This window comes from Heterodontus francisci, chromosome 2, assembly GCF_036365525.1.
Source record: "Heterodontus francisci isolate sHetFra1 chromosome 2, sHetFra1.hap1, whole genome shotgun sequence".
In the NCBI taxonomy this organism is placed as follows: Eukaryota; Metazoa; Chordata; class Chondrichthyes; order Heterodontiformes; family Heterodontidae; genus Heterodontus; species Heterodontus francisci.
In genome coordinates this window covers 123,155,182-123,181,489 of record NC_090372.1, presented here as the reverse complement: position 1 = coordinate 123,181,489, position 26,308 = coordinate 123,155,182, and the positions used below count along the sequence as shown (strand labels likewise).

At 42.8% G+C, this 26,308-nt stretch overlaps 1 protein-coding gene across 2 annotated transcripts in view; it reads left to right on the top strand.

Annotated features, from left to right (window-relative positions):
• Positions 1–26,308, top strand: part of LOC137346572 (uncharacterized) — a 76,661-nt gene that overhangs the window by 15,881 nt on the left and 34,472 nt on the right. For both annotated transcript variants that reach the window (XM_068010090.1, XM_068010097.1), the window contains exons 3-7: positions 10,284–13,325; positions 13,861–14,086; positions 16,387–16,517; positions 16,690–16,849; positions 22,064–22,203. In XM_068010090.1, coding sequence (XP_067866191.1) covers positions 10,284–13,325; positions 13,861–14,086; positions 16,387–16,517; positions 16,690–16,849; positions 22,064–22,203 — 3,699 coding nt within the window. The remainder of the gene's footprint in view (positions 1–10,283; positions 13,326–13,860; positions 14,087–16,386; positions 16,518–16,689; positions 16,850–22,063; positions 22,204–26,308) is intronic.

Here is a 26,308-nt window from a genome sequence, read left to right as displayed (position 1 = left end):
GTGGTGTCAATCGATAACTTAGAATTGCCAATTGAAAATCTTCTTTCATTTTTAATAACACTTTCACAGTCCTTACACCTCTGTCTGCTTGACCTCGGTGAACTAGTGATGTGAGTAAAGCCATATGCTTCTGTAAACTCTCTGAAGCATTCATTCGCAAATTGTGGCCAATTGTCAGATATCGCAATATGTGGAATTCCATGTGTAGCAAAGATTTCTCTCAACGATGTGATTACAGCTTCTGAACTCTGACTTTGTAGTTGCTTCACGTCAATCCAGCTTGAATAGTAATCAACAACAATTAAGAATTCTTATGCTGGAGAAGATCCATACCTAGACAGTTCAATGATCTAGACGGAAATGATGATCACATGAGTGGCTCCTTCATCTCATGATGATTGATAGCACACCTCGATATCATCTCTTCAATTTCTTTTGATGTACTAGGCCACAATACTGTCTTGCCCTGGCTCTGCACTTAGTTATTTCTAAATGTCCTTGGTGTAAACTTTCTAAGATCTCCACTCTTAGTACCCTAGGGATAAGTAATCTCTCATCAAATATCAACAATTCATCGACAATGTTCAGATGACCCCTTTGCTCATAATATTGGCTTAATACTGGATTGTATGGTCATCCATGCAAACAATATTCTCTGATTGCTTCATACCTCATCTTCCTTTTGAGCACTTCTGATTTCACTCAATTATTTGAGCTGTAGCAGATCAATTCTCTGTCATTGTCAGAGCAAACACTTCTACTTCATCAAGAAATAAAATGTAACCTTCTTCTGGACCAGCTGTTGGAATACGTGACTTGCTGTTTCCCTGGAACATATTCGGTGTCAGCATTGAATTGTATCAATCTTAATCTAAAGCTCTGTACTCTTAGAAGTAACTTTGCTAGTTTTTTTGTATTTAGTAGAGTAACTAACAGTTTGTGATCTATTTCAATCTTGCATTGAAGACTTACCACATAGAAAATTTCTCGCATGCCCAAGTTGCTGTCCTTTTCTATGACTGCATACCTTTGCTCTGCTTCTATCACTGAACGAGTTCTAAAATATACAGACCTGCGTCTCCCATCTCTTTGTACCTGAAACATGACTGCAGCTAGCCCTGTTGCTGATGCATCCGCTGCTATGATGTTTGGTAACTTTGGGTCATAATGTGCTAATACTTCTGAAGAACGTATCATAGAACCATAGAAAAATTACAACACAGAAGGAGGCCATTCAGCCGGTTGTGTCCGTGCTGGCCGAAAAAACTAGCTGCCCAATCTAATTCCACCTTCCAGTTCCTGATCTATAGCCTTGCTGGTTACAGCACTTCAGGTGCATGTCCTGGTACCTTTTAAAAGAATTGAGGGTTTCTGCCTCTACCACTGTTCCTGGCAGTGAATTCCAGACACCCACCACCCTCTGGGTGAAAATGTTTCTCCTCATGTTCCCTCTAATTGTTCTACCAATCACCTTAAATCTATGCCCCCTGGTAGTTGACCTCTCCGCTCGCGAAACAGGTCCTTCCTGTCTACTCTATCTAGGCCCCTCATAATTTTGTACACCTCAATTAAGTCACCCCTCAGCCTCTCCTCTGTTCTAAGGAAAACAACCCTAGCCTATCCAATCTTTCCTCATAGCTGCAACTTTCAAGCCCTGGCAACGTTCTTGTAAATCTCCTCTGCCGTCTGTCCAGAGCAACTATGTCCTTCCTGTAACTTGGCCACCAGAACTGTATGCAATACTCCAGCCAAATCAGCATTTTGTACAGTTCCAGCATTACATCCCTGTTTTTGTGTTCTGTGCCTCAGCCAATAAAGGAAAGCATTCCATATACCTTCTTCACCATTCTATCCATCTGTCCTGCCACCTTCAGGGACCTGTGGACATGCACTCCAAGGTCTCTCACTTATTCTACCCCTCTCAATATCCTCCTATTTATTGTGTATTCCCTCACTTCATTTGCCCTCCCCAAGAGCATTACCTCACACTTCTCTGGATTGAATTCTATTTGCCACGTTTCTGCCCACTCAACCAAACCATTGATATTCTGGAGTCTACAGCTATCCTCTTCACTATCAACTACACGACCAATTTTTGTGTCATCAGCAAATTTTCCAATCATGCCTCCCACATTTAAGTCCAAATTGTTAATATATACCACAAACTGCAAGGGACCCAACACTGAGCCCTGTGGAACGCCACTGGAAACAGCTTTCCATTCACAAAAACATCCGTCGACTACTACCCTTTGTTTCCTGTCACTGAGCCAATTTTAGATCCTACCTGCCACATTCCCCTATATTCCATGGGCTTTCATTTTACTGACCAGACTGTCATGCGGGACCTTGTCAAATCCACGTAGACCACATCCACTGCACTACCCTCATCCACCCTCCTTGTTACTACCTCAAAGAATTCAATTAAGTTAGTAAGACATGACCTTCCCTTAACAAATCCATGCTGACTATCTCTGATCAGTCTGTGCCTTTCCAAGTGGCAGTTTATCCTGTCTCTCAGAATTGATTCTCATAATTTACCCACCACCGAGGTCAGACTGACTGGCCTATAATTATTTGGCCTATCCCTCGCAACCTTTTTAAACAATGGTATAATGTTCGCAGACCTCCAATCCTCTGGTACCTCACCCATATCCAGTGAGGATTTGAAGACAATCCTCAGCGCATCTGCTGTTTCCTTCCTGACTTCCTTTAACAACCTGGGATGCAATCCATCCGGCCCTGGCGATTTATCCACTTTCAAGGATGTCAGACCCTCTAGTACCTCCTCTCATGCTTATCGTATCTAATATTTCACACTCCTCCTCTTTTACTACAATGTCTGCATCATCCCTCTCCTTTGTGAAGACAGAGGCAAAAAATTCATTAAGAACCCTGCCCACATCATCTGTTCCCTTGTACATCTCTGATAGGCCCTACACTTTCCTTAGTTATCCTCTTGCGCTTAATGTACTGATAAAACATCTTTCGGTTTTCCTTGATTTTACCTGCCAATATTTTTTCATATCCTCTCTTTGCTTTTCTAATTTCCTTTTCACCCCTACACTTTTTATACTCTTCTAGGCTTTCTAAAGTGTTAGGTTTTTTGTGATTGTCATAAGCTTTCTTTTTCTGTTTCAACATGCCCTGTAAGCCTCTAGATAACCAGGGGGCTCTAGATTTGGCCGTACCACTCTTTATCTTTGTGGGGACATGTCTACACTGTGCCTGTAGAATCTCATTTTTCAATGCCTCCCACTGGTTTGCCACTGATTTTCCTTCCAGTAGCTGTATCCAGTTCACTTTCGCCAGATAGCTCTCAGTTTTGTGAAATTTGCCTTCCTCCCGCAATTTAGAACTTTAACTCCTGTCTTATCTTTGTCCTTTTCTATGATTATGCTAAAACTAACTGTATTATGATCACTATCTCCAAAATGGCCACCCACTGCTACTTAATCTACTTGCCCAGCTTTATTACTGAAGACTAAATCTAGAACTGCTCTCATTGGGCTTGTTATGTGCTGGCTAAAAAAGTTCTCTTGAATGCAGTTCAAGAATTTAGTGTCCTCTGTGCCCTTCGCATTGTTTGTATCCCAGTTGATATTAGGGTAGCTGAAATTCCCAACTATTATTGCCCTATAGTTTTTACACTCAGGAATTTGCCAACATATTTGTTCCTCGATCTCCCTCTCACTATTTTGTGGTCTATAGTACACCCCTAGTAGTATGGCTGCCCCTTTTTTTCTGATCTCCACCCATATGGCCTCATTTGATGATTCATTTAGCATATCATCATTCATCCTCACAGCTGTTTTTGATTCCTCAACCAATAATGCTACACCCCCTCCTTTTTTATCCCTCTCACTATCCTGCCTGAAAACTCTATATCCAGGGATGTTGAGCTGCCATTCTTGCCCCATTTTAAGCCAAGTTTCCGTTATAGCAACAATATCATATTGCCATGTATCTATCTGTGCCCTCAGCTCATCAGCATTATTTACTATACTCCTTGCATCTAAATAAATACCTTTTAATACTGCCAAATTCCTGTGCTGCACACTTTTTAACCTTTGCTTCTATCTTTCTGAGTCACTCGCTAATTTTCTGCCTTCCGCTCCCTGGCCTGAAATTGTCTTATGTGAAACTGCCCTCAGGTTCCCGTCCCGCTGCCAGTCCAGTTTAAACCATCCCCAACAGCACTAGCAAATCTTCCTGCAAGGATATCTGTCCCAGTCCTGTTCAGATGTAGATCGTCCAGTTTGTACAGGTCCCACCTTGCCCCGAACCGGTCCCAATGCCCCAGAAATCTGAAGCCCTCCCTCCTGCACCATCTCTCCAGCCAAGCATTCATCTGGTGTATTATCCAATTTCTGTACTCAGTAGCACATGGCCTTGGGAGCAATCCAGAGATTACTATCTTTTAGGTCCTGCTTGCTAATCTCTTTCCTAACTCCTTAAACTCAGCCTGCAGGACCTCATCCCTCTTTCTTCCTATATCATTGGTATTGGTACCAATGTGGACCACGACCTCTGGCTGTGCACTCTTACCCTCCAGAATGACCTGTAGCCGCTCGTTGATATCCATGACCCTTGCAGCTGGGAGGCAACATACCATCCTGGAATCATGTCTGCAACCACATCACCTGAATTTTTTCAAAAGATTCTTGTTGGACCTCGTTCCAACACCAGGTCGTCGTTCTTTAATAACAGTCATAGTGGTTCATTGGTTACAGCTAGATTGGGAAGAAACTTCCCCACCTGATTGACCATGTCCATTAACTTTTGCAACTCTAACGTTTTTAGGCTCAGGAAAGTCTTTTCTGACTTTCGTCGTTTGAGGATCCTCTCTGATACCTGACCCACCAACAATATGACCTAGAAATTTCACCATATGTTGTGAAAAGACGCATTTCTCATTAACATTAGATCTGCTTCCTGCAATCTCTGCAACACTGCTCGCACTCTTGGATCGTGTTCCTGCTGACTGGCACTGGATCAACACGTCATCCATGTGGCAGATGATCCCATCTAATCCTTCCAGGATTCTCAACAACGTTCTTTGGAAAATTTCCTGTGCTGAAATAATTCCGAAAGGTAATTTGTTAAAATGGAATTTTCCAAATGGTGTTATTAAAGTTGCCAATAGTTCAGATTCCTCATCCGAAGGTACTTGCCAAAATCCTCTGTTAGCATCTAATTTAGTGAAAATTGTGCCTTTCCCGAGCTTTGCCAAACTCTCATCCACTGATGACGTTGGATGGATTTCTCTCTCCACTGCCTTATTCAACTGTGTAAGGTCAACACAAATTCAAATGGACCCATTAGGTTTCTTCACAGGAACCATACCTGAGCACCATCCTGTAGGTTTTGTAACAGGTGAATTGATCCCTGTTTAGTCAGTAACTCGATTTATTTCTCAACATTCTCGAGTAGTGGATGCAGAACTTTTCTCAATGTATATAAACACAATGGCTGGGATTTTATGCTTGTGAAAGGGGTCTCGATGTCCAGAAAAAACATCGCCGAGAACCCCGCATCGCCTGCACTCCGGAAGGCCCACTGAATCGAGTGCCAATTAGGCACTCAAGTGGACAGCAGCAGGCCTTACACAGGATCAAGGACCCCATCACCGGAAGTCCCACCCTTGGAGAGCTGCCAGCCAATCAAAGGCTGGCAGCTCTTCACTGAGCAGCGCCACTGTGGAAGCAGAGGCAGCTGCTGGTGGAGCACCTATTGGAGGCCCAGGAGCGGCACTGGGCGCAGGCCACAGATAGGTCAGGGTGGGAGGAGTCACGTGGGGTGGGGGGACATGGGGGAGTGGTTATAGGGGGTCGTTTGCAAGGGCTTTCAGCAGGCGCCCCTTCCCGATTCCGGTCCCTCGTTCAAGCACTGTGCCTTTTAACGAGGGACCCACCCACCTCCAGTTCCGGGAAGCAGCCCACACGTTTTTTGTGCCATGCTTCCCGTGCGGTGACAGGACCACCCACCGCACGGCTAATTGCAGTGGGATGAGGCCTTTAATTGGGGATTAATAGAAACATAGAAAGAAACATCGAAAAATAGGAGTAGGAGTAGGCCATTCGGCCGTTCAGGCCTGCTCCACCATTCAAAAACGATCATGGCTGATCGTCTAATTCAGTACCCTGTTCCCGCTTTCTCCCCATATCCCTTTGGAATTAAGAAATATATCTATCTCCTTCTTGAATATATTTAATGACTTGGCCTCCACTGCCTTCAGGAGTAGAGAATTCCACAGGTTCACCACCATCTGAGTGAAGAAATTTCTCCTCATCTCGGTTCTAAATGGCATACTCCGTATCCTGAGACTGTGACCCTTGGTTCTAGATTTCCCAGCCATCGAGAATATCCTCCCTGCATCTAGCCTGTCTAGTCCTGTTAGAATTTTATAGGTTTCCATGAGATCCCCTCTCATTCTTCTAAACTCTAGAGAAAATAGGGCTAGTTAACCCAAACTCTCCTCATACATCAATCCTGCCATCCCAGGAATCCGTCCATGGCAAGAACATCCTTCCTCAGATAAGGAGACCAAAACTGCAGACAATACTCCAGATGTGGTCTCACCAAGGCCCTGTATAACTGCAGTAAGACATCCTCGCTCCTGTACTCAAACCCTCTTGCAATGAAGGCCAACATACCATTCGCCTTCCTAACTGCTTTTTGCACCTGAATAATTGCTTTCAGCGAAATGTGCTTTCAGCACATTTATCCACGTTATACTGCATCGGCCATGCATTTGCTCACTCACCCAACTTGTCCAAATCACATTGGAGCCTCTTTGTATCCTCCTCACAGCTCACTTTCCTCCCCAGCTTTGTGTCATGTGCAAACTTGAAAATGTTACATTTAGTTCCCTCAACCAAGTCATCAATATATATTGTGAATAGCTGGGGCCCAAGCACTGATCCCTGCAGTACCCCACTCGTCATTGCCTGCCACCCAGAAAAAGACCCATTTATTCCTACTCTGTTTCCTGTCTGTCAACCAATTCTCAATTGCCCAGTTAAGGGCCTCAATTGATAGTGGGGGGCAGGGGGGAGGGGTGGGGGGAAGGCTGTTCATAGGCTTTCCCGCCTCGGACTGAGTTTTGACGGAGACAGGATGGTGTCGGGAACACATCTTCACAAACCCATCTGATTTTATACTCTCCCTGCCTCCAAACAGGCTGTGGGGGAGAGCATAACATTTCCCCCAATGATGCTGCATTCTTTCTTAAAGGGATGTGGTATGCAGTTTTTAGTTTTCCCAATCCTTTGAATGATTTTGGGAATTCAGCCCTAAAATTCCTTGGCTGGTCTTCTGTACCTTTAAGCTCTTCAACTCTGCATATTAACTGTAGATCTGTGCAAGCATTTCTGCTTAGGAGTGACCAACTCTGATTCTTGATAATATATAGTGGGCTGCATTTTACTTTGCTGCCGCAAAAATTCAGCGCGGCTGCTCATTCAAGCGGCCGGGGCGGACCGCCCACCCCAATGACGTGGAGGGGGCAGTCAGTCCATTCTCGGCAATGGCGTCAGCAGCCTTTGCGCAGGCGCTGACGTCATTTTTAAAGGGCTTCGAGCCCTTCCATTTAATTTCATTATTTAATTTGCCCCTCTCCCACCCTCCCCAAAACACTTCCCCTTCCCACCTGACCTTCCCCCCCCAAAGTTCATAAACTGTAAACTTTACTCCTTCCCACCATCCCCTCCACCAATGAAATTACTTTGATGCCACTCCACTCCCCCCACACTGAAAAACCTACCTGCTCCCCCCTTACCACCTGTGTCCCGCCTCGGATCCCCGGACGGGTATCCAAAGGCGCAGGAGTGCCGGCCACCGGCACCAATATCGCTCCGGAACGGACGGCAGGAGCGGGTAAGTAATGAGTTCATTTATTTAAATACATTTAAATATTCTAATTTTGCTCCCGTCGCCGAGTGGCAGGGCAGCCGTCACGAGGCCTCACTGCCGCCTGCAATATCGGGCCAGGCCGGGCCTTCCCGGCGTCAACGCCTGCGGCGGGCCTCTGCCGAAGACATTTTCTGCCCTCCCCACCCCCCCTACCACGACCCCTGACTTTGCAGGGGGTTGTAAAATTCAGTAGAATGTCTGAGAATTTCTTTTCCCTGGTAACTCAAAATCATTTTCATCTTTCTTACGACCTTCAACTCGATGCCTCCAGCTCCATACAGTTTTTACCTGTAGGATTAATGCTTATCTTCAGCTACAGTTCTGTGTCTGCCAGTACTAAAACTGCTGCTCCAGTGTCCAGTTTAAATCTTGTCTGATAGCCTCCGACAAGAATCTCTGCTTCCAGGAATCTTCAGTTGCTCCTAGATTTCTCCTAGAAACGGTAATTCAATACATTGTAATCCTGTACTTTGTTAATTTTTTTATTTTCCTTGTATTTCTCTTTTACATTTTTCAGCCCTGGTTTCTTGCTGCGGCATACCAATTGGAAGTGCCCCTCTTTTTACATACGGGACACTCAGCTTCTCTGGCAGGGCAATTTTCCCACCAGTGTGTCACTCGATCATACTTAGTGCAATGAGATGCTCCTGCCTCCAGATGCTGCTCCCGACTTTCCTGTCTTTGATTGCCATTTTTCGCTTTTGCTTTCTTTAAGTATTCAATGAAGTCTGCTACTTTCGAAATTGGACTCTCCCTGTCCCCTTGAACAACAATACGGTTACATTTCCTAACCTCTCCTTGCCTGCTTAACTGAATCACCTTGGATAGTGTAAGATCATCTCTCAACTGCAGATAATCTGAGAGAGCCTCATCTCCCCACTCCAACCACAATCCTATCTGGAATTAACTCTTCCTATAAACTGCCGTATTCGCAATCTTCAGCCAGTTTATATAAGTCATTGATAAATGAATCAATACTCTGTTCTCTCTTCTGTTAAAACGCTTACTGAATTTGGTGTACTCGACGATTACGTTTTTCCTTACATTAAAGTAAGACTCCAGAGCCTTAATGACCTTGCGTGCATAGTATTTTCTTCGTCTATGCCCTGTGCTATGAGGATGTCATCTGCACACTCATCTATGGCATATAATAACATGCTGACCTGCTCCTTGTCTGACTTGTGAAAGACCCTAAGCAGTACAGTATCTAGCAAACCTTCAGACCCATTTTGGACATACCTCTACTTAGTTCTGTCTCGTTACTTTTTGAAGCTCTCCGGTAAGGGCAGTGATTTTTCCATATTTTCTTCAGTTTACCAGTGCCACCATGTAATATTCTAATACTATTAAGGCTGAGAACAGAATATCTAAGATTGATGGTTACAGGAACAGGAATTTATTTACATACGTCTGACATCTATGGCTTCCACTTACACTCTACACGAGGTTCTGTACAAATTCTGTTACATCACTTCCTGTGATGACACTCATAGACTATTTACATATTCTGGCCAGTAACAACCCTTTGATACAATGCTAAATAAATCTTTACTTGAAAATACCTCACCAAAGAAATATTATACTGCCATCTGTGGCATTCTACTTACAGCAGTTTGTTACATCAATTTATCAAATTAATAATTTACAAGTAACTTATTGGACAATTCAATTATTATTTTCCTACCTATATATGCCTTACTCTTACAGTATCCAACCATATTTATGTATAAGTGTGTGTGAGACTTTGTGAGTATGCCTGTTCTGAAATTCATTTATACTCGGGTTGATGTGATAAAAGCACAAGTATGACAAGAATCATCTGAACACAATCCTGCCTGACATCCTGTGAAGTATTAATGTACTCATTCTATATTTGAAAAGTAAAGGCAGATCCATAGGGAAATAAATACTAAAAAATGTTACCATTGTGTAATATGAATTGAACACTTTATACGTAACACTGCCTTCTCACACTGGAACAAGATCATCATAAACTGCTTTCCAACTGTGCCACTCATGAGTTTTTAAGCTGTTGCTTACTCATGGGATAAATACAATAACATGACATCCTGTATGTATTTTACATATGTATGACTGCGTAATATGAACAGGAGTCTTGATTTGTAATTGGTGTCCATTATTTAAAGATGTCTATTTCGTATACATCATTTAAATTTTTTCTTTGTTTCTTCACAGTTAATGTTGAAAACCATTAATGTACATAATAAAACAACCAGGACCATGACGAGAATTAACTGTAGAACAGAATCATGAAAAACTGGTGACAGTAAATGTCCCTTAAAGAGATGTGTTAAACTATAACATTTTTCTCAGCCTTAATATTTTTAAACCACATGCTTTCTCTTCTGTAGGGCGTCTAAATGGTGTTTTTCATTACGATCAGCGGATTCGATATTCACTGACTTTCACAGCTGCTAAGCTGGCTTGTGAGCAAGACTTTGGAGCTGTGGTGGCAACTAGGAATCAACTTCACACTGCCTACCTAGCTGGGCTCGAGGGATGCAGAGCAGGTTGGATTTCATCAGGAGAAGTAGCTTATCCCAGGATACACAGAAACTGGAATTGTGGTCAAAACAGAGTCGGCATTATATCATATGGAGTCAGGAAGAACCTTCTGGAAAAATGGGATGTGTATTGTTATAAACTTGATGATGAGTGTTCTGCTTATAATAAATCACTACAGCTGGAACACAAAACTTCTAACCACAAATCAATGAATCTGTTATTTGGCGCAACAGTACCTTCCTCATGGAAGAATGTTTCCAAGAAACAAGAAATTGCTGAACCGGATCTGACCCAGATCCATAAGTATAAAAACAAAACAATTCAGTTCTCAAATGCAATAATACCCGGCTTTCATAGCGAACATACTAAGGATCCATATGACTCAGAAACAACTTCAGCTTATGTCACTTTTGCAGAAACTTCAACTGCCTCCTCCATCAACGGTTCAGAAACAGACAACATGAAGGAATTGATAAAATCGTTTTTGACTGAGAACTCTGTTACAAGTTCAAACAGTAGGCATCCATTTCATACAGAAGAAAGAGATAAAGTTATTGCAGCTTCTCAATTAAGTGTAAATTGGTCTAAATTTGAAATAATGGACAACTTTACTAATGAGACCAAAGAAGAATACTATTCAAAAATCACAAGCAATTCAACCACAACCTCCTCTGAAATAACTGCAGAGTTGTTACACATTTGGAATGTGACTGTTAATGAACCTAAAACTTCTAAAAGAGATAATGATTCAGAAAATGAAGACCTTAAACCACCTCAAGCTTCACTTAATCACAAAAGTAGCCCTGATAAAGGAGGTATTCCCTACATGAGCACATCATATCAGCATGAAATAACCACTGTCATACATCAACTCCCCAAACAAACTCTCCTTGGGAAAGGTAATGTGACAGAGGCAGGTCTAGAAAGCCCAGATCTTTCAAACAAATTTCAAAGCAATACTCATTCATACTTAGCAAATTCATTTTTACTTAATGACCATGATGAGAAAGCCATATTTGAAAGCAAACAAGGTAGTTTGAATGAATTGACATCCACAGAATTTACTAAACAATTATTAAAACATTCTTCATCAGTTCATGACGATCAGCAAGAGTATATGGCGGTAAGTATCTCGGCAGTGATTCTTGAATCTGCTAAATATATAGCCAACTCTGTGACTACAAGTCAAACTGTGCAACCAAACGTGCATTTGGTGACAGGAAAACAAAAGTCTTCATCTCAAATATCACCAGTTACAAGCGTCTCAACAAAAGCTGTTGATAAATTAAGAACACCAGTGACAAATACATTTGAAACTGAGATTTCTTCATCTGTCATTAGCACTGTGACACCAGGGCTACCCTTAAAGGATACTATTACTGACACAAAGGATCCAGATCATGAATCTGTCTTAAAATTCAAAGGGAACACTTTGAACAGATTAGGACAGTTCTCTTCATCAAATTCAAGTGATAGGGAGTGGAAAAATCAGCATAATGATGCAATTAACAATACACATTCATTGTTGAACTTGGAGAAGTCTGTTACAGACATGAGGAAAAGTGTCAAATCAGATTTGTCTTTTCAAATAGAGGAATATTATACTGAAGGGGAAGTAGGTCAACGAGATAAAGTTAACACAAAAGAGAGAAAGCTTTTGGGAAAGGTTGCTAAGGATAATGCAGCCCATCAGATATCTGGTACAGATCTTCCACAAAGTGTAGATAAACAAGTACAGCTGGCTACATCTAGTCTAGATGAAGTAGCTTCTCCAGGGACATCCACTACAGGCATAAGTGTAGAGCCTGTTACATTCAAAGCAAAGGGCTTTTCACAAGCAGCAGTGGCCAGCATAGACCAACTGGGGAAAGTAAATATAAAATCAAGCCTCATTGTAAACAATAATGAAGAAGAATTATTTGGATCCAGAGTGAATAATGGGATTAAGCTATATACACCTATTATCCACAATATAGAATCACAAGAAACAGTTAGTACAGAAAGAAATGCACAGCTAAATGCAATCAGTGAAATAAATACAGTCCAACCAATTGATTACAGTATAGGTCACACATTTGAACCAGTGCTAACAGCAGATTCACTTCTGTCCAGAATAACCGTACCCTTAGGTAAATTTCAGCAATCCACAGAGAGTGAAAGGATGGAATCTACCATATCCAGTGGAGAAAGAACATTTCAACCAACCACTTCCAGTGGAGATGCAAGGAAAATGCAAGGGAATCTGGCCCATCAAAAAGAAACCCTGAACAAAGATAGTCTTCTTCAGACAATCATACATTCCCCAGGTGATGTACAACAGTATGTCACCTCGAATGCAGAAGATAAAGCTCCTGTCAGTGTAACAACCACTAACAGTTATTTACATATGATCAGAAACGATGGCAAAGTTCAGCCTTTAGTAGGCAAAGGTACAGGTATACTCCAGGCAGTTACAACTATTGCTGACACCCTCGAGCCATCATTCAGACTGAGTGAAAAGAGTATAATGAGACAAAACTCTTCTGAAGATGTCAATGAAGATATTTCAGACACATCCTTAGGAACACTTGGAGACCAGACAGTAAAAGACATGGAAGGGGGTCCATTACCGAAAGAGGAAACTAGTCAATATTCTGTGACACGTTTGACAGGTGTGGAGATCTTTTCCTCATTGGATGCAACACATGTTGCCAACATCACAGAAGAAGTCACTGAGCTTTTGTCCTCAGCTGCTTCATCACTAAGTCCTGTTACTGTGCAAATACCTGCAGCAAATGGGCCATTCAATCTTCATCTGCTGGCCACATTAGCCTCTCCTGTTGTCACGACAGAAAAACTGCCAAAAGGAGACAATGTACTTGCATCAAATTCCTCATTTGTAACTTTAGGTAAGTAAAGGTTTATTTAAAAATAAATGAAATCATTAAACGTATTTGGTTTTAATTGTAAAGTACCCAACCAAGGTTGCACCAATCAAATTCCACAGCACATATAAACATCATTTGGTTTACAACTGATCCTGCAGGGTTACAAATTAATGAATGTGGAATCCTGATGAGAAACTTCCTACCTATAATATCCAAATTGCTCCCAGAGGTTTTGCTTATTCTTCACCATTTCCACCAAATCATTTGGACAATTCTATTAAAATATTATTGGATTCAATAATCCATAAAGATTACGTTCCTCAGATAAAGTAAGTAAATTCTGGATCACAGAAGTTTTAATAAGAAAGTGCAGGACCAATTTGGGATCCTGTTATTTGGTATGGTATTAAAGCTGTCATTGTTCAGTGATAATTACTTCCAGTATATCATTTTGAGTATAATGGATTACTGTTAAATTGTTCATAATGTGCAGAATGTGATGGATTGTACCAGTAAGCAAACTGTATATGTCCTAGTGCCCTGTGCTTCCTGTTAGATTCATGTGGTGGTGTAATGAGACAAACTGAAGGAAGATTTCAGACACCACATTATCCACAATCCTACCCGAGTGACATGGACTGCACCTGGGAGATTGAAGCTCCTCCTGGATATCTCATCCATTTGGATTTTACTTCATTGTTTATCGAAGAACACAGAACATGCAAGTATGATTATGTGGTTGTTTATGATGGCAAAGGACCCGGCAAAGTGGAAATGGGCAGGTAACCACTGGTAATTACGAATTGTAAACATAGAGGTCTATAAGACACCTCACAGGTGTGCTAAAAATAAATAATTAAGCAATGTAAGAAAATAAATAATTTCTGTAAAAGGAATGTCGGTGAGAGGAGTCATGTTGTGTTCTGCATGATTGCAATGGGCTGAATTTTACAGAACCCCCGACATCGAGGGTAGGGGTGGGGGGTGCCGGTAGGGGTGGAAAATGTCTCCAGGAGAGGGCTGCCATGAACCTCTATGCCGGGAAGGCCCTGCCTCATATTGCCGGCGGCGGCGAGGCCTCGTAGCGGCATCCCCACCCCCGCTGCTCGGCGATGGGTGCCCCATTTAAATATTTAAATGAATTAAAATAAGTAAATTAATATGCTCCCGCTGTCTGTCCCTTTGCGATCTGCGTGCCAGTGGCTGGCACTCCTGTGCCTTTGGATCCCTGTCTGGGGAACCGAGGTGGAACACTGGTGGGGAGGAGGGAGGAGGTAAGTTGCTCAGTGTGGGAGTGGTGGGGGTGCGGGGAGCAGGGTCAAAGTCATATCATTGGTGTAGGGGATAGTGGGAAGGGTTTTAGTGTAAAGTTTATGCACTTTGGCGGGGGAAGGTCAGGTGGACGAGCGAAGTGTTTTGTGAGGGAAACAGGGCAAATAATTAATTCTATAGTTATTGGGGGGGGGGGGGGTGGGAGAGGGGCAAGATAAATTTATTTAATTTTTTAAAATCAGTGTCTCTTTAAACATTTAAATAGAACGGCAGAGCTTGAAGCCCTTTAAAAATGGCGCCAGCGCCTGCGCACAGGCAGCTGACATCATTGTCGGGGACGGACAGCCCGCCCCCTCCACATCATCGGGGGTTGGGGGGGAGCGGCCCGCACCAGCTATTTAAATGAGCCCCTGCGCTTAATAGCGCAGCGGCTCCGCGACACGTGTCCCGCACAGAGGCCGCCATTGTTTTCGCCTGTTGCCGATTTCAGCAGTGGGAGTATAAATTTCAGCCCAATATGTGAAGGGAACACTTGTTTGTCATGAGAAATTTATGAATTTGCTAATAACCTCTCCTGTATTGAACCGCTTTTTAAATGTTTCATGCTTAATATTTCTCAAGCAACATCATTCGCACCTGTAGCTACAGCAACCTTTTGTGCAGCAGCCTAATGGTTGTGGTGCTGGATTAGCAACTCAGAGGCTATGGACTGGATTCTATGAGCCCACCGTCAATCTTGTGGAGGGGCCGGCAGCGCGCAGGCGCTCGTGCCATTTTTAAAGGGCAGTCAGCCCTGCCGGCTTATTTAAATATTTAAAGAAATATACACCAAAATTAAATAAATACATTTCATTTGCCCCTTTCCCAGCCCCCAATAACAATTACAATAACTATTCGCCCTTCTCCCCCAAAACACTTACCTTTTAAATCTGACCTTCTCCCCACAAAACTGCACGAAGTTTAAGGTTCAACTCTTCCCACCGTCCCCTGCACCCATGATGTTAATTTGACCCCATCCCCCCGCCCCACACTGATAAATTTACCTCCTCCCCCTCCCCACTCGTGTCGTGCCTCGTCTCCCCGGATGGGTATATGAAGGCGCGGGAGAGCCGGCTGCTGCGCCAAAGATCGCAGCGGGCCCTCAGGACCTAAGGTAAGTGCAGGTAAATTAATTAATTTTATTGATTTAAATATTAAAGTTGTGGTCCCGTTGCCCAACGGCGGGGAGGGCCGCCACGGATCCTCACCGCCGTCGGGAGGATCGGGTCGGGCCCTGCCGGCGACGAGGTCCGTGGCGAGCCTCATCTGGAGCTATCTTCAGGCCCCCCCCACCACCCAGGCGCCCCTCCCCCCACCACCGATCACAGCATCAAAAGCTGCTTAAAATCTATGAATTGAAATCACATTGCAGCAAGATATGAAATTGAATTTAATAATTTGACAATTTGTGGATTGGCATTAGAAAATGATCATAAAAACTGCTCAATTGTTGTAAAAGCCCAACTGGTTGACTAATGTCTTTCAAGAAGGGAACTGCTGGTTTAGCTTACATGCAACTCCAATCCCGTGGAACATGGTTGATGCTTGGCCACAGGGCAATTAAGGGTGGGTAATAAATTCTATGTTATCAATGATGTCCACGTCACAAGAACACATTTTTTAAAAAGTTGGAACCAATCATTTTGGCATTGTATGAGTAGGTTAAAAATTAAATGTGATACAACTTTTATTAATTATTGCTGTTTACTTATACTAAGGTATTAGCTGCAAATTAAAATTCTGCTTTTCCTATTCAACTCAATTGAATCAGATTCTGTGGATCTGAAGTGCCAGCACAGCTCCAGGGCTCTTCCAACACAATGACCATCACAATGAGGTCTGACTCCTCAATGGAACTAGAGGGATTTTCAGCTCAGTTCAGCACTTTTCAAATCCCAGCAGGTAAATGGTATTTTAATGGACTTCAGCAAACCTTTTGTTTGTTGAAGTACAAATTATAGAATTTGGAGTTAATCTTTTTTATCCAAAACTTAGAAGCTGCCAACTAATTTATTAGGACCTGAAGCTGCGGATATGCTCATTTTCTTGCTCTCTCTGTCTCTGCTACCTGTAGGTTATATCCATCTGGTTGGAGGAAAGAATAAATATAATGGTGTAATAGAATTTGTGTCTGATGGGCTCTGGGGAGGAATATGTGCTAAACAGTGGGCCAATACAGATGCCATGGTGGTATGCCGTCAGCTCGGCTTCGCTGGACCAGCGTTAGCCACAAGGTAAATAAGATATGTGCATTGTAAATGTTGAGTGTTGTACATGAAAGATCTATTTTATTGTTTGAATTTGCGGAACTAATACTGGAGATCTTGTGTAAATTTTGGGAGATGTTAGCTCAATTAGTTTTTTCACACATCTGGATTTTAAGGCGCCCTCGACGTTGGCATCGTGGCGGGGGTGGGGGGGGTCCTGAAGATGGCCCTGGATGAGGCCCGCCATGGTCCTCGATGCCAGCAGGGCCCGGCCCAATCCACTGGGTGGCAGGATCACAATTTGAATATTCAAATCAATTAAATTCATTAATTTAAACATACTTCGCCTCTTGATGGCCGCTGTGATCTTCGGCCTGGTGGCCGGCACTCCCACGCCTTTGGATTCCCGTCCGGGGAATCAAGGCGCAACACTGGTGGGGAGGGGGAAAGAGTTAGGTTTATCAGTCCGGGGAGGGGGAGGCGGTGCGGGGCAGGGTCAAATTAACGTCATGGTAGAGGATGGTGGGAAGGGTTGTCGTTTAAACTTTGTGCAGATTGCGGGGGGAAGGTCAGATGGTAAAGGTAAGTGTTTTGGGGGGGAAGGGCAAATAATTAATTTAATTTTTATTGGGGGTGGGAGAGGGGCAAAATAAATGTATTCATTTAATTTTATTCCATCTATCATTAAATATTTTAATAAGCCAGTACGGCTGACAGCCATTTAAAAATGGCGTCAGCGCCTATGCACAGGCCCACCCTAGCTATTTAAATAAGCCGCCGCGCGTGAGGTTGTGGCAGCTGTTTGACGTGTGACCCACATGGGCGGGCTGCCTTATAAAATGCAGCCTATATATGTTTGCTTCCAACATACATAGAAACTGATATAGCCTAACTTTTCCAACCTCAGAGCTGTTATCATCATAGAAGTATGAGGACTGACATTGGATTTATTACAATAGTTTTCCTTTATAAACTGAGTGGGGTCTAATTCTCCATTATTGTGCCTGTCTTCCAGCGATGAAACATATGCAAAAATGACCAGATTAGCAGGACAGAGGCCTGAGCCTAATCAATATGGGCATTCAGCTGAATGCAAAATTGGTCAGGGCCCTTTTTTTAGGCAGCCCTGGTGGCTTGAATGAGGCCTTTGCATCCATTTCAGAGCTGGACTGAAATTAGTTTATTAAATTGTTTTGCCTTTCTTGGGGCTTACGATCTGGACTTACCAATAGGCCATGGTACTGACTAGAAACAAGAAATGCTGGAACCACTCAGCAGGTCTGGCAGCATCTGTGAAAAGAGAAGCAGAGTTAACGCTTCGGGTCAGTGACCCTTCTTCGGAACTGACAAATATTAGAAAAGTCACAGGTTATAAGCAAGTGAGGTGGGGGTGGGGCAAGAGATAACAAAGGAGGTCTAGATTGGACCAGGCCACATAGCTGACCAAAAGGTCACGGAGCAAAGGCAAACAATATGTTAATGGTGTGTTGAAAGACAAAGCATTAGTACAGATTAGGTGTTAATACACTGAATATTGAACAGCAGCAAGTGCAAACCTGAAAAAAAACAGTGGGTAAGCAAACTGAACAAACTAAGATGAAATGAAATAAATGCAAAAAAAAGATTGTAAAAAATGTAAAAAAGAATGTAAAAAAAAGGAAGAAAAAAATAACTAAAAATGAAAGTAAAATGGGGGGCTGTCATACTCTGAAATTATTGAACTCAATGTTCAGTCCGGCAGGCTGTAGTGTGCCTAATCGGTAAATGAGATGCTGTTCCTCTAGCTTGCGTTGATGTTCACTGGAACACTGCAGCAATCCCAGGACAGAGATGTGAGCATGAGAGCAGGGGGGAGTGTTGAAATGGCAAGCAACCGGAAGCTCAGGGTCCTGCTTGCGGACTGAGCGGAGATGTTCCGCAAAGCGGTCACCCAGTCTGCGCTTAGTCTCCCCAATGTAGAGGAGACCACACTGTGAGCAGCGAATACAGTATACTACATTGAAAGAAGTACAAGTAAATTGCTGCTTCACCTGAAAGGAGTGTTTGGGGCCTGGGATAGTGAGGAGAGAGGAGGTAAATGGGCAGGTATTACACCTCCTGCGATTGCAGGGGAAGGTGCCATGGGACGGGGACGGGGTGGTGGGGGTAATGGAGGAGTGGACCAGGGTGTGGCGGAGGGAATGATCCCTTCGGAATGCTGACAGGGGAAGGGAGGGGAAGATGTGACTGGTAGTGGCATCACGCTGGAGGTGGCGGAAATGGCAGAGGATGATCCTTTGGATATGGAGGCTGATGGGGTGAAAAGTGAGGACAAGGGGAACCCTGTCACGGTTCTGGGAGGGAGGGGACGGGGTGAGGGTAGAGGTGCGGGGAATGGGTCGGACACGGTTGAGGGCCCTGTCAAACACAGTGGGGGGAAATCCTCGGTTGAGGAAAAAGGAGGTCATATCAGAAGCACCGTCATGGAAGGTAGCATCATCAGAGCAGATGCGTCGGAGACAGAGAAACTGGGAGAATGGAATGGAGTCCTTACAGGAGGTAGCAGCATTCGCAGTATTTTGCTTTTATTATGGTACTGACTAAAATTGATTGGGTCCTGATAAGTGAGTTGTGCCTCCAGCTTGCCTGAATTATGATGGTGAGGCTGAGGATGAATTTGTGGTGTATGCTGCATGCTGCTGAATCGCACGAAAAGATTTAGGCCCCAATAAGTCGTACTTTGAATGACCAACCTACTCACTCTACACACATGCATACTTACCCTCACATAGTAGTATTCTAAACAGTCCAAATTAAGTAGAAATGAACACTAGGCCCTAACTGTTTCACTTTTGCGCTAGCACAGAATCTACTTTACTTAAAGGGTTGTGATACAGTAACATAAGCTCACTGCTGCTTCCAACATGTTAGCTTCTCATCAGAGGTTAATGAGCAGATTATTTGTGGTCATTTTAGGAATTTACCTTTCTCGAAAACTTCCCACTGAAGGGAGATAAAACAGGTTGATGATATAAATCTGACGTTCCACAACAAAAGTATCATTTGGAAAAAAAAATATTTGTTAAAGGAGTCTTAAGTTACAAGAGTTGTACAAATCCTAAGGGACCTTCCACCTCCAGCATAATGTTTTAATACTGTGGCTCTATTTTCCCTTGCAATATGGAAGGACACTAATTTTTGCAAATTGAAAGAAAGAATGTACATTTATATAGAATGCTATTATGTCGTCATGACATTCCAAAGTGCTTCACATTCAGTGAATTATTTCTTGAAATGTAGTCATTGTTGTTGGGCAAATATGGCAGCCAATTCCCACACAGCAAGATCCCACAATCAGCAATAAGATGAAAGATCAATTTATTTATTTGTCAGTGTTGGTTGAGAAAAGAATGGGGGCCAGGACAATAGAAGAAACACCTTGCCTTTTGATAAATAGTGCCGTGAGATCTTCTGAGTTTATCTGCCTCAGTGGAATTGGCAAATGAGGCTTCAGTTTAATGTCTCTGGCACCTTCAGTATTAAACTCCCCCCCAGTATTGTACTGAGGGATCAAACTAGACATGAAAATACAGTTTAATATAAAGTATTAAGTTGCAGAGAAATAATTGGATGGTTTATTTTTACTCCATTGATTTTCTACTCTTCTCTGTGGAAGCAATTGACTCCTTGTTGTGGTATGGTTTGATAGGTGTTAACCATCCACTGACAATCCACTTGAGTCACAGCGTGAGCATCAACACTGTTGGCAGGCAGTTTTTTTGTGGAGTGACTGGCAGTCAAATCTGATCCTGGCTTCACCAGATTTGCACATAGTTGCTTCTAGCTATGGTCACTCACAGGGATGGCAACAGGGATATGATGCAGGCATTTGAAATATCACACTGGTACAGGGTGAGTGATCTGCTGAGGTTGAGACAAAGACACTTTCTGGGGTAGAACAAAATGCTTCATGCTGATACTAGTGCATTTAATTAAAAAAAATTCTTGTCTCATGACTGATACCATTCACCTTGGTGAGCACAATTTTTTTCTCATCCAAGACAAAACATTAACACAGAGAAGGGAAAATTTAAAGCATAAGCACATCAGAGCATACCAAATAGGAATAGGAGTAGACCATTTGATCCTTTGAGCCTGCTCTGCCATTCAATAAAATTATGGCTGATCTTCAATCTCAACTCCACTTTCCTGCACTATCCCTATAATCTTTGATTCTTTTAGAGTCCAAAAATATATTGATCTCAGTCTTGAATATACTCAACGACTGAGCATGCACAGCCATCTGGGGTAGAGAGTTCCGAAGATTCTCAATATTCTGTGTGAAGAAACTTCTCATCTCAGTCCAAAACGCCGACCCATTTATTCTAAAACGGTGATTCCCCAGCTAGGGGAAACATCCTCCCAGCATCTACCCTGTCAAACCCCTTAAGAATTTTTTATGTTTCAATGAGATCACCTCTCATTCTTCTAAACTCTGGGGAATGCAGGCCTTTTCTATTTAATCTCTCCTCATAGGACAGTCCCCTCATCCCAAGAATCAGTATAGTGGACTTTTGTTTCATTCCCTCTAGTTAAGGAGACCAAAACTGTACACAGTACTCCAGGTGTCATCTCATCAAGGCCCTATATAATTGCAGTAAGACTGCTTTCCAATCCCTTTGTAATAAAGGCTAACATACTATTTGCTTTCCTAATTGCTTGTAGTAACTGCATGTTAACTTTCTGTGATTGTATACAAGGATACCCAAATCCCTCTGAATACCAACATTTCCCAGTCTCTCATCTTTTAAGAAGTATTTTACTTTTTTTTTCTTTCCAAAGTGGATTACTTCACACTTCCCAGCATGATATTCCATCTGCCGCGTTGTTGCCCACTCACGTAACCTGTCTAACTCATTTTGCAGCCTCTTTGCGTTCTCCTCACAGCTTACTTCCACATCTAACTTTCTATTATCAGCAAACTTGGATATATTATACCCGGTCCCTCATCTAAATTATTAATATAGATTGCAAATAGCTGAGGCCCGAGCACTGATCCTTGCAGTACCCTGCTAGTTATTGCCTGACAATCTGAAAATGACCCATCTATTCATACTCCTTGTTTTCTGTCTGTCAACCACTCCTCAGTCCATGCTAATATATTACCTCCAATCCCATGAGCCCTAATATTGTGTAATAAAGCAGTTTGTGATGGACAGTTTTATGGTACTGGGAATTAACTGTGGCTTCTTTTTTTTTCAGGGTTGATGTGAGTCAGCAACCTACTCCACAAGCAGTTTCTCACATTCAGTGCAAGGGAGATGAGATGACACTGCAGGACTGTGATATCAGAAGGACTGGTAAATGTACAACCAGTGAACGTGCAGCAGTGATCTGCCAGGGTGAGCCATTCTGTTCAGCTGCACTCAGATCATGCTGGCAACTTCTGAGGTTTAATACCATTACTATTACCACCTTACTATTAAGATAGAGGATGGGTTTATAAAAAGAGGTTTAGAAACAATTTTCATCTATTGATCTATGATGTACAAATAGAACAAATGTTTAGATTAATCATTGCGTGACACAAGACACTGAATTTTTAAAAGGAAGTGAAATAGACACACTTCTCCCATATTTGTTGTTTTATACAGCAGGCATTTTAGTACACTAATGCAGATTGCCACAATTGAGGTTTCTTTCCAATCATCTATCCATATTTACCATAAACATGAATGTCCATAGCTAAGTTTGAACTTACTATGAGCTAAAACTTAAAACTTATAACTTTTATAGTGCTGGGGCATGTAACAGAAATAGTTTGGGATAGCACTCTCTGAATTGATGGACAAAAAAAAACATATTGCAGACCATGTTGTTCAGGCTAAACCAGTAAATAAATTTATGTGGCAAATAAATGTTTACAGAAGCAAGAATAAATCAGCAGATTAGATGGCAATACTGCTGATACGTTAAAGCATTTTATGCACTGAGTATAACAATTCAGTTCAGGTTTCTTAGTCCCTTTCAGAGTTCTTTAATTAAAGTTGTAGGGCATACGTGGGCAATCTGTACCATGACGTTTCAGTTCACTGCTGTGATGTGCAGCTAGGTGGATGAGTCGCTTGAATTGAAACAATTGCCAGCTGCTCTCATATTTATTCCCAGCCTGAGCTGTCATTGGATACAGAAATATCAATCAAAATCAGAACAAGCTCAAAGGTAGAAGCTGGCCAGATGAGTAATGACACCTAGCAACGGTACGATAAAGCTTTCATATTGGGAATTCGGCTGTGCATCCTGCATGATTTTCTTACCCTTGAAACTAAAGCTGTGGGAAAGGTTTTCCTGGCACTGGGGTGGTGGGCTGGACGTGTGGGGTTGGGGGGTGTGGAGTGCGTGATTGGTGCTGGGAAAGCAGAGGAGAGCCGCTTCGGGATGGCTCTCCGCGCAGTCCCGCCGCCGAGGATGTTTAAATAATTAAAAAGGCCCTCTTAAGGCCGATTTTCCTGGCCCACCGGCATTTTGCCAGCAATGGAGTAGCCCCTGCCACGTAGGGAGGCCGTTAGCTTCATGGAGGCGGCCTCTCTGCAGTTGTCCGGGGGGACCATCGGAGCTGGAGGCTCCATGCCCCAAAGAGGGAACCACGGGTAGAGAAGGCTGCACCTGTAGCCCCAGTGGGTCATCTGGAGGGGCCTCCCTTCAGATTTTAAATTTTTTACTTACCTCTTTGAGGGCAGCTCCAAGTTGAGATGCCCTCTCAATTCCTGACCTGGTCCAGCAGCGCCCACCACTCCTGGTGGGACTGCCAAGGCTTCAGATCAGCCAGCCTTCTGATTGGGCCTGCAGCATCTGCATCCTGTCCACCATCCTTAATTGGACAGTGAGCCTGGAGGCAGCTAATTAGGAGGCCACCTCCGGTAAAATTGCTGAGCCAGTCCTGTTGTCTGCAAGTGCAGGTTTCAGGACTCCCATTTGGTCCCGATGTTGGGGTCCTGAACCTCAAGGTAAAATCCTGCGCTGTGAGTTCAAAACCTACCATTGCAAGTTGTGAAAATTAATTCAACAAATCTGGTAATTTGAGGACTAGCGTTAGAAAAAATTACCATGAAAACTGCTGATTGTTGTAAAAACCGAACTAGCTCACTAATATCTTTCACAGGGATGGAAATCTATCACCTCTACCAGGTCTGGCTCTTGTCTACATCATGTGATTTGACATTTAGTGCCCTTTGAAGTGGTCTTGCAATCAACTCACTTGTAAAACAAAATCCGTAAGAAGCCCCACCATTACCTTCTCAAGGCAACTAGGAATGGAAAATAAATGCTGGCCATTTTGACATTTTGAGAACAAAGAAAATGCACTTTTGGTGCATAAAGCTCAGCACTGTAGATGGAAATTTACTCCTCCATTACTAAGGAAATACTAATCTGTTTCTTCATACAAACTCGGTCTCCCCTTATCTGAACAGTTATCAGATCAACAAACTGGCCTGCTTTTCTCCAGACATCTTAGCTGGTGGTCTGATGAGGACAGTTTCTATTTTAAACTTATATAGTTCAAAATATATACACACCAAAGCTTTGTGTGAAAAGCAAGGTGGATCCTAAATCCAACACACAGATTTTCAAGCTGTTACTTCGGAGGTTAGAAGGAATTACTATTTTTATGCTATTTTTAAAAGAGGCCTAGGGAGAGGAAGGATCAATGACACGGGTGATTGAGAGGGTAAAATAATAATGAGAATGCCATTATTTATTATGTTCTGTAGTGAATAAGCAGTTTGTGTTCAAATACTGCATCCTGTTACCACGTCATATTAAATGAGGGCTCTGTAACAAAAGGCACTGAGTGAGTTAAATGTAAATATAGAATTGAATTTGCTAATTTTATTCATAAAGATAGGCATTTTGACACCTCAAACCTGTGCATGCACTCAGAAAGATTAATGCTTTGCTTCTAACAATGAGCCCAGTTCAAGAAACAATCAGACTTTTTCTAGCTTCCATCTAACTGCTATGTGCACATTTATTTAGAAAGAAAACCCTCCTCCAATCTGTGTGAAAAAGCTTTCTGTCTTATTTGTTTTAAAATATTATTGCCTCTTTTCCCCTTTCTGGGTATCATCATGCCACACTCCATTCCTCAGATAACCTGTTGCCAAGACTCTGTCATCACCATTGTGAAACCAAGCACTAAGGGTGTGTAACAGTAAGATTAGTAACTCTGCACCATTTTCTCTCCTTTTTGAACTGTCCTGCTTTTGGTGCCTCCCACAAGGAAGGAAAGAAAATTGGAGACTGAAACTAAAGGCATGATGCCATATTGCACCACACTACAGCATTCAGTATTGTGATTCCACCACATTGCATCCTTCTTCAGGAGTATCTTTTGATAATGGGAATTAATAGTGCAGTCAAGGAAAAATCTTTAAAAAACAGATTTATGAAAAATGGAAATACGTGTTCCACTATATCCTTGTTACATACATACTGGCATGAAATTCGTAAGTAGTTAATGATCCCTTTAAAATGCATTGGTAGGGGGTCCTTCCTGCTGCTGAATGTATGTTCAGCCGTGCATGATTAAGAGACAGTGTTAGCTGGAGCTTTGAACTCCAAAACTATCTGCCTACTCTGCTACTTCCTGTGGGTGTTCACTGCACACGCTCTAAAGCTTTCTAGAGTTGTTTCCCATTGCAAAAGTCGACAGGGAGCTTTGAGCTTTTGCTCAACAAACGCTCTCAGACATGTGTACACTAGTAGGTATTCCCCTTGGAATACAGCATGACTTGGAGAATGAGCAGAGAGCATGTAGAGCAGGACAAGCTATGGGAAGAGAAGGAGGAGGGGGAGGAAGGGCTTTCAGCTGGAGTCTATATCTACCCAGGGTGTTTAAGATGCAATTTTCCAACCTGCACCTCAGTGACGAACAATTTGAGACATCTGGACTTCAGAAAGGATGCCCTCACTGAAATCTACCACTTGCTGTAGCCACAGAACAGGACAAGGACCATATTGCCAGTGGCTGTGAAGACTGTCACAATGAACCTTTATGCTGGAGTTGGAGATATTTGCAACATCTCGCATGTTTCCATTCACTGTTGTGTCACTGATACTCTCTATTCATTTAGAGATAATCTCATTGCATTCTCTTTTGCTGGACAGAAACATGTGGAGCAAGCACTTGGCTTTGCAAAGATTGCAGGCTTCCCCATGGTGCAGGGTGTCACTGACTGTAGTACAGCACTTTGCAGGCACCACATGTCAACTCTGCCCTATACAGCAGTCAGTTGTTGTGTGACCAAACTCGGTGAATCATGGCAGCAATCATAATGCCTTCATTCTGTGGCAGTCCGTTGTGTCAGCTGCAACTGAGCCACCATGACAAACCAATGGCTATCTGCTGATGACATGGCTGATGACTCCCGTGTGCAACCCAGGCACTTGTGCACAGTATACATATAATGAAACCCATGCTGCCACATGAAATGCAATAAGGCCGAC